This window comes from Stigmatopora argus, chromosome 23 (assembly GCF_051989625.1).
Source record: "Stigmatopora argus isolate UIUO_Sarg chromosome 23, RoL_Sarg_1.0, whole genome shotgun sequence".
NCBI lineage: Eukaryota > Metazoa > Chordata > Actinopteri > Syngnathiformes > Syngnathidae > Stigmatopora > Stigmatopora argus.
Genome location: NC_135409.1, coordinates 1,924,843 through 1,932,500, shown reverse-complemented (window position 1 = coordinate 1,932,500; position 7,658 = coordinate 1,924,843). Strand labels below are relative to the sequence as shown.

Genomic DNA, 7,658 nt, shown 5'->3' with positions numbered 1-7,658 from the left:
AAACAGATAAAACGCTTAACAAAATGTATTTTGATGTCTATGAATGAAATTCAAGAAAAAAAAACATATCTTGCATAAAACGTGGGAAAAAAATCACTTTTGCCAGCCATTGCTCGCTCAAGGCGCCACCATCTTATCTAGGGATGACACCCTATACCACTACGGACAGACTTCCTGGTTGTACCACTCACATGACTTCCTTTTTTACTTTGTCTAGGTGCAGGCAACAACCATTAGGAATGTGCAATCCAGCAGATTATTCATACAGTATCTAAGAAATACCATGTGCGATGATTTTTGTTAAGATTTTGTACTCCTATTAAAACCATCTATATGGAGGGGGAAATTGTGAATCAGGGGGCGTCTTAAACGAGAGAAATTCTCATCTCATTTTCTGAACCACTTTATCCTCACTAGAGTCGCGGGGGGTGCTGAAGCCTATCCCAGCTGACTTCGGGCCAGGAGCGGGGGAGACCCAGAATTGGTTGCCAGCCAATCGCAGGGAACAAGGAGACAAACAAACATTCATGCTGACTCTCATACTTAGGGGCAATTTAGAGTGTCCAATCAGCTTACCATGCATGTCTTTGGAATGTGGGAGGAACCGGAGTACCAGGAGAAAACCCACACAGAACATGGAAACTCCACACAGGTGGACCGATCTGGACTTGAACTCAGGTCCCTCACTGGGAGGCAGACGCGCTAACCACTCAGTTGCCGGGCCACCCTACGAGAGAAATTGTAAAATTTAATGATTTTAACGCAATTTTAAGGGTACGGCTTATACGCGGAGGCGGCTAATATGAGAGAAATTACGGTACATGCAGATACATTCTATGTTGATTCCTAATCACTTCATTGGAGTAACGGTAACTTCAAAAATGGTGACGGCGGTGAAAATTTCACCTATTCTTGTTGCCTGAATGCAAACAACAACATAAACAATTGTGTCGCCTGTTATGTGATCGTCGCGGAAATTGATGAGAATTCAAGAGGAAGATTGTGAGATTTCTTCAAACACAGATATTTCTTTGCTTTATGTCAATAGTTATCAACTTATCTGTTGACAGAAGCCAAAATTAGTTGTGCATTTGGATTGATGGCGAGTGTCTCAGGAGGAAATCAAAGTATGTCTGTGTCTTGTGGATGGGACTGAACAAAGTAACGAGTCTTCCACTGATTAATTGCAGGTAGAAACGGATGTATAACGCATTTACTCACATATAAGCCGCCTGCGTGTATAAGCTGCACCCTTCAAATTGCCTCAAAATTGTTGAATTTTACAATTTCTCGCGTGTAAGCCGCCCCCTGATTTTCAATTTTCACCTCCATATTTATGGTTTTAATAGGAGTACAAATTTTACTTTGAAGGGAAAATCTTAAGAAAAATCATCACACGTGGTATTTCTGAGATACTGTATGAATCAAAAGCATATTATTAGGGTCAATATTATAAGTTAATATGCCTGTCTTTTTAAAAGCAAAATATCAAATTATTCAATTTTAAAAAACAAATAAGTCTATCTTGATCAGAACCTGATGCTTTTTAATGACATAAATTACAATTTTCTTACCAGAAGTTTAAGATGTGGCGGCCAAATTGCTTCTAATGTCGAAATATCTCGATTTTTTTCGATGGTTAATCTCTCATCTCACTTTATGAACCGCTTAATCCTCATTAGGGTGGGGGGTGCTGGAGCCTATCCCAGCTGATTACAGGCCTGAGGCAGGGGACACCCTGGATCGGTGGCCAGCCGATTGCAGGACACAAGGAGACGGACAACCATGCACACTCCTACCCATACCTAGGGGCAATTTAGAGTGTCCAATCAGCCTACCATGCATGTTTTTTGAATGTGGGAGGAAACCCACGCAGGCCCGGGAGAACATGCAAACTCCAGACAGGTGGACATGACCTGGATTTGAACCCAGGACCCCAGAGCTGTGAGGCCGACGCGCTAACCACTCATTCCACCGGGCCGCCCTCGATGGTTCATATTACTGCAATAGTAGTCACTTTCGAACAAGAAAAAAATCAAATCGGAATTTTGTACAATCATTTTCCTTTCTGTTTGCAGGTAGACAAATTCAAAAAGGAAGTAACGTAAGCACAACCAGGAAATATGCCTATAGCGCTATACGTAGTGTTCACCAAGTCTCTGAGAGCAATAATAGCATACACATTACGTAGGTATCAAGGTTTATATTCCAACGATCGACAGCAAGACCTTCGATCAGCTTTAACTATTGTGATGTGCTGACATGGTACACGCCATGATCAGAACATGTACTTACGGTAAGATGGCGGCGCCCCGAGCGAGCAATAGCAGACACAAGTAAAAGTACTCACGTCTGGCCAGTCTGAGCACGTTTAACCACAGTGAGATGGCTGTGCCCCAAGCGAGCAGTGACGGGAACGTGAGTTTTTTCACGTTTTATGCAAGATACGGTTTATTTTTTCCTTGAATTATATTCATAGAAATCAAAATACATTGTGTTTAGCGTTTTATCTGTTTATCTTTTCTTTATTTTGAAATAAATGACCGTAGCGGTCGCATTGACTTCCGTCACGACGCCGGCACCATTCTGTCGTGACGTCGCCGTACCCTCGATTCAGTCATCATTTTTTTGTCCGACAAAAGCAGGTTATATGCAAGTAAATACGGTATGTCTTATGAAGATAGCCATTGAATTAATGGGATCCAAAACTAGAGCTAGAATTCATGTACAATGGGAGACTCCCCAAATGGTGAGATAATGATGAGCATGACTGTCAGGTCCGTGCAAGCGTGACACTGATTAATTACTACATGGTGATTATGATCATTTCTTATCTCGGAGGAAGATTACCTCGTTCTAGACAGGCTTTTGTCATGGACTCAATTGGCATGCATTTATCACCTTTCCGCTAACATGCATTTTCTCCATTAAAAAGGCCCCATTTTGTTTAATCATAATTGACAAGACTAACTGTCATCTTAGATAAACCAGGTAAACGCATGTCAATGAGGGATCACCCAAGTTTCTAATTAAAACAATATATTGTTCACAGCTGGCCTGGATGTTTTCAAGGTTGAGAAATAACAACTAGAAAACAAACACCCCCTTGCCCACACACATGAGCAGCAAGCCATGTTTCATAGCTCTCGGCGCCATCTTCCTTGGTAAATGGGCCAAAGCAGCCGAAGTAATCGACTCACAGAGGATCCTGCAGATTTTGGCAGCGCAAATGAAGAATGTTTTGCAGGTGAAGTGAGTGACATAATTAAATGTAGAAAATATCTAGAAGATGATGGGAATAGTAATAGGAGGGAGCATCATTAATAATTTGAGACATATCTTCCTCATGGATCTATGCGAGGGAAAAGCGGAAATATGAACTTAGTCAAGGACATTGATGCAGTTGAACTTTGTTCTACAATTCATCTGTTTCATCAGGTTTTGGTCAGGGTTCTTCTGTTAGTAGTGCACTAATGGGAGCCGAATCCTACATTCCTAACGGCAATCAAATCTCATTAAAATTATCTTTTGTTGCCAACCTAGTGGCTACATTTAAAAGTATTAGCAACAGAAGGCTTTCTCAAAATAACTACTGGCAGCTTTGTCAGCAATAGATGTATTTCTGCACCAGACACCAGTTAAGATTTGGCTGCGCAGCCCAGGTAGGGGTCCGCAGGTTTGGATGGTTGCAAACTTGGCAACAGTGCCAATGCTGTTGCAAGTAAAATTAAAACCAGATCAGCACCCAGCTTCGTGAGTCAAAAGTGCCGAAAACTCCATGGTGGAGGAACCAACTAAATGAGGGTGTTCTAAAAATAAACAATCAGAATTGGATACTACCTGTGGCTGATCTGCGTCCCCCGCAGACTAGACATGGTTTCTTCCAGATTCTGCCTTAGATCAGCGATGTTCTTCACAGTTCTTACCCGTCTAGTTTCTGGGTCCTCTCCTGAAGACACACGTTCGATTTCATGACACCTCACACACATCACGGCTTTCTTCCCGCAAGAAAAACAGTAGTCTGACATTCAGTTTTTCAGCACTTGTCATAGCGCGTCCCATTAGGGGAACAAAGTGATAAATGGTCATTGGAAGTCACAGCCGTTGTAGTTTTTTTTGTTCCTACAGAGCCGAGACACATTATTTCAGATGGGTGTAATAAAAGGTCCACGGGTTGACGTAGGATGTGTGCCGAGACACTCTGACAGAAATCCTTTCCATCTTCCATTTTTTATTGCAAGACTATCCGAACCTTGAGACTCAGAGCTAAGAATTATCAGATGATTTTGTTTTTCTCTTAGCAAATGCCAGTAGCAAGGAAAACAATTGAGGTGTTGATGTTTTGCCTTGAGAAGAAACACCAGCCTAAGTATAAATTCATGAAAAAGGCTCTCAAGAGTTGAATTTAGGGCACTTGGAAACAATCGTAAAGGCAAGTTGTGATTGATCACAACCTGAATAGATATTCACAGTTTCACAGCCTGCAAATTATTCTGGTGTTTTCCCTCACGTTGCAGAAACGAATGACTCGTACAAACTGCCAGCATGAAAATAATATCCCGCCTTGAGAGCAATCTCCTTGGTGAGGCTCGGGATGCGTGGGAATGAATACATGTTGTTCGAGTCGCACAGCTGACCAAGTATGATGAATGAGTGGCAGCCTCCATGGCACTGACACAGCACTTATCAGATTAGAGAACGTCCATCTCCCTGAATTGATGAGACGCAACAGATTACCGCCACAGCCAAGGAAACAACCGAATCTGAGATGAAAAATTAATGCGGGGACAGCGGGGAACCAGGAATATTGACGAAACACAAACACGCCTGCACCCAAAGATGATCGCTACAAAGGTTGACACGCGCCCTCAATTTTGCTGCAACGTCATTGTCGGCGACCTCAAAGCAGTTGAAGTCTCGCTGGGTATAATTGAGGTGAGATTATGATCAGCCAGAACAAACAAACCTACCATAAAGGAAAACCTCCATTGGAATTGTGCAAAAGCTATGAAGTAGAGCTCCGTTTTGCATTGACTTTTTATTGAAGAAAAAAAGATATGAGCACTTTCTGTTCCAATGGACCTCATTTGACATTTATTGCATTTATAGTTCAGTACCTGAAGCAAAATTGATCCTACCTCAACCCCACATGCAGAGACTGCCCACATTGGGGTCAATCAAGAAGGAAATGAGCGACCGTTCCTCCCTTAACTTAACCCTCAAAGAGCTCAGCAAGAGCTCAAAATCTGCATGTACTGTATCTTAATCACGCACACCTAATAGGCTCATGTCAAAATAAAAGGCTGCACAACATTGTCCCCTCAGGGACTTATAAACTATGTTTACCACCGATGTCGAAATGTAGACAAACAAGTGCATATATATACTGATCTTAATGACAATTTTAGTCCTGATGAACTAGGTTCAATAAATAAGGATAACTAATTTGTTTGATAAAACTACAATCCAAGAAATCCATCAAATCAATCATTGTATTTGGAGGAACAGACACCCCCAAGATTGGCATAGTTTTACATTTGCCATATGGATTTAGGCATCAAAAAAGCAGCATATGTTAAGTAATCATTTCCCTCCCAGTCTAAATGGATTGGATATCTATTGTCAACAATGGCAGCCAAGAATTTAATCTATAGAATGATAAATTACAGGTAACCCGCCATGGTGTGAGTGTATTATAATAATACGTTCATTGTGAATCTTAAGCCAAAATGACAGTGTTGTCATGGTGATCACATGTAACGGCTAAGGAATCCATGTGGCGTCTACGCCGACTTACGTGGGCGAGGCTCCTTGTGAAGCACCTGCTCCAGGTTGCCCAGCATGGTGAGGATCACATCTTTATCCAGCTGAGCTCTTCCCTCGCGAGGCGCTCCCCCCAAAACCTCCTCCTCGGCCCAATAGCTGCCTTCGTTCTCCCTTCGTTCTCGCTTCCTTGCCCGCTTCTCATCCTCCTCCTTGGTGCCCACTTGCTCTTTGGGTTTGTGAGGAGGCTCTGCCCGCGGGTGGCCACCGTAGGAAGCTCGCTGGGGCCTTCCGCCAGTGGCGGTGCAATGGCAAGGCACAGGGATGAGGGAGTGTTCCGACTGTGAGAGCATTTTAGTGAGCGATAGAGACAATGATCGAGCTTGGGGGGCACAGCTTCTTGTCGCTGCTTCCTTTTTGGGGCTGCCTTGCCAGCTTCCGCCCGCCTGCCGCAACGAAGGCGGGTATACCGACGAGCTCTGCCTTTGGGATAGGCGAGGCGATTGCTTGTCCAGCTCCAAGGCGTAAATTCGTTGCTCAGCATCGCCATGTAGAGTCAGGTTAGTAAGAGAGCGCTGTTTGAGTCGCAGGTTGAGGTTGTCCGGAAGGGTCTGGGGAGGGCGCTGGGCCGGGCTGCCGACCTGATACACTGAGAACTCAGCACCTCTCTTCATGGCTCATCACTGAAACCATTCTCTTTTTGCTAGCCTCCCTTTGCTTTAACCTATCAGCTAAAAAGTACATTCATCCTGGCTGTGTTGTAGCTGACTATAGGTTGGAAGCAAAGGGCTTCACACATGGGTACCAAAGCGCTCCCTCTCAGCTAAACAGGTAGAGTTCAGATCCATGTTGGAGCCATGCTCCCCATAAAATATCACCACTTAAGTCCTTCACTGCTTCTTCTCTGGTCCTCATAGTTTACCGCCTTCAGTTCTCGACCCCCACAGCAAGTTGATACACGTCCCTTCGTCTTCTGGCCATCCTCCTTGTATGCTCTTTATCTTCCTCCCTTGTAATAAGGCAGTCGGACTTCATTCACTCTTATCTTGCCCTCCTCCTTCTCCTCCTCCTCCGTTGCCCTTAATTACCACCTCATCGCTCCATATTGCCTCCCTTCCTCTGCTGCCGTGATGCTCCGTCCCTCCTCGCGGCAGAGTGTGAGCCGCAGCCGGCAGAGGACTCACACATCTCTCTCTCCCTCTCTCTTGCACTGTGCTCACTGTTTAGCATCCTCTATTCTTTCTAATTCTTCCCTATTGCATTCTCTCACTTTCTCCTGCCTGCCTATATTTCTTCCTTCGCTGTCCCTCCATTTTCAATTGTTTCGAGAGCGCACCTGTAAGCTCGCTGCCCCTTATCGACTGCCAAACTTAATTAATGGAGGCGCTTAACTGCAAGCCGTTGACTTATCGCAGATCAACAGTGAGACCGGAGAACCAACATATTACTCATCAATCATTGCAGGCTTTATTAGAATAATAGGTGCTGTGCACGTGTTTAACAAGGCTAATTTGTAATATTTGAATGGACAGCAGGGTCCATAAAATGCAGCAGAAACGGGGTCTACAAACTCGTCATCTGTCTATGTTTTTTTTCTGCTGGTGCGCCATTCACTGCTGCGACTTATGGTGCAAAAAATCAGGTAGGATTTTGTTTCGGTATTCATGTATCTTACCGTGCTATAAGATCTTTCTAAAACAAATGGGATTTAGCTCAATAAATGCCAGGAAACATCGATCAACGCCATCCCTCCACTACACAACCAAAAGGTCCCATATGAAACAATGCGAAGCGACAGTGGGACACAACAAACAAGTGTTTTTGAATAGATTCCAAGCAAAAGTTAATGGTCGGTTGCAGTCCAATTTTACCCATGAAATTAAAAGGTTGGGAAA

General features: G+C 43.8%; 1 protein-coding gene across 21 annotated transcripts in view; it reads right to left on the bottom strand.

Moving 5' to 3' along the window:
* The window catches only part of nav3 (neuron navigator 3), a 232,129-nt gene that overhangs the window by 43,581 nt on the left and 180,890 nt on the right, over positions 1 to 7,658 (bottom strand). For 15 of the 21 annotated variants that reach the window (XM_077593699.1, XM_077593702.1, XM_077593705.1 and 12 more), the window contains one exon: positions 3,841 to 3,949. The exons of 1 other annotated variant lie outside the window; for it this stretch is intronic. In XM_077593699.1, the coding sequence (XP_077449825.1) occupies positions 3,841 to 3,949 (109 nt within the window). Of the gene's footprint in view, positions 1 to 576; positions 1,889 to 3,840; positions 3,950 to 5,797; positions 7,402 to 7,658 lie in introns of those variants that run through there. 5 more of the 21 variants (XM_077593714.1, XM_077593721.1, XM_077593722.1 and 2 more) reach the window with 3 other exon arrangements.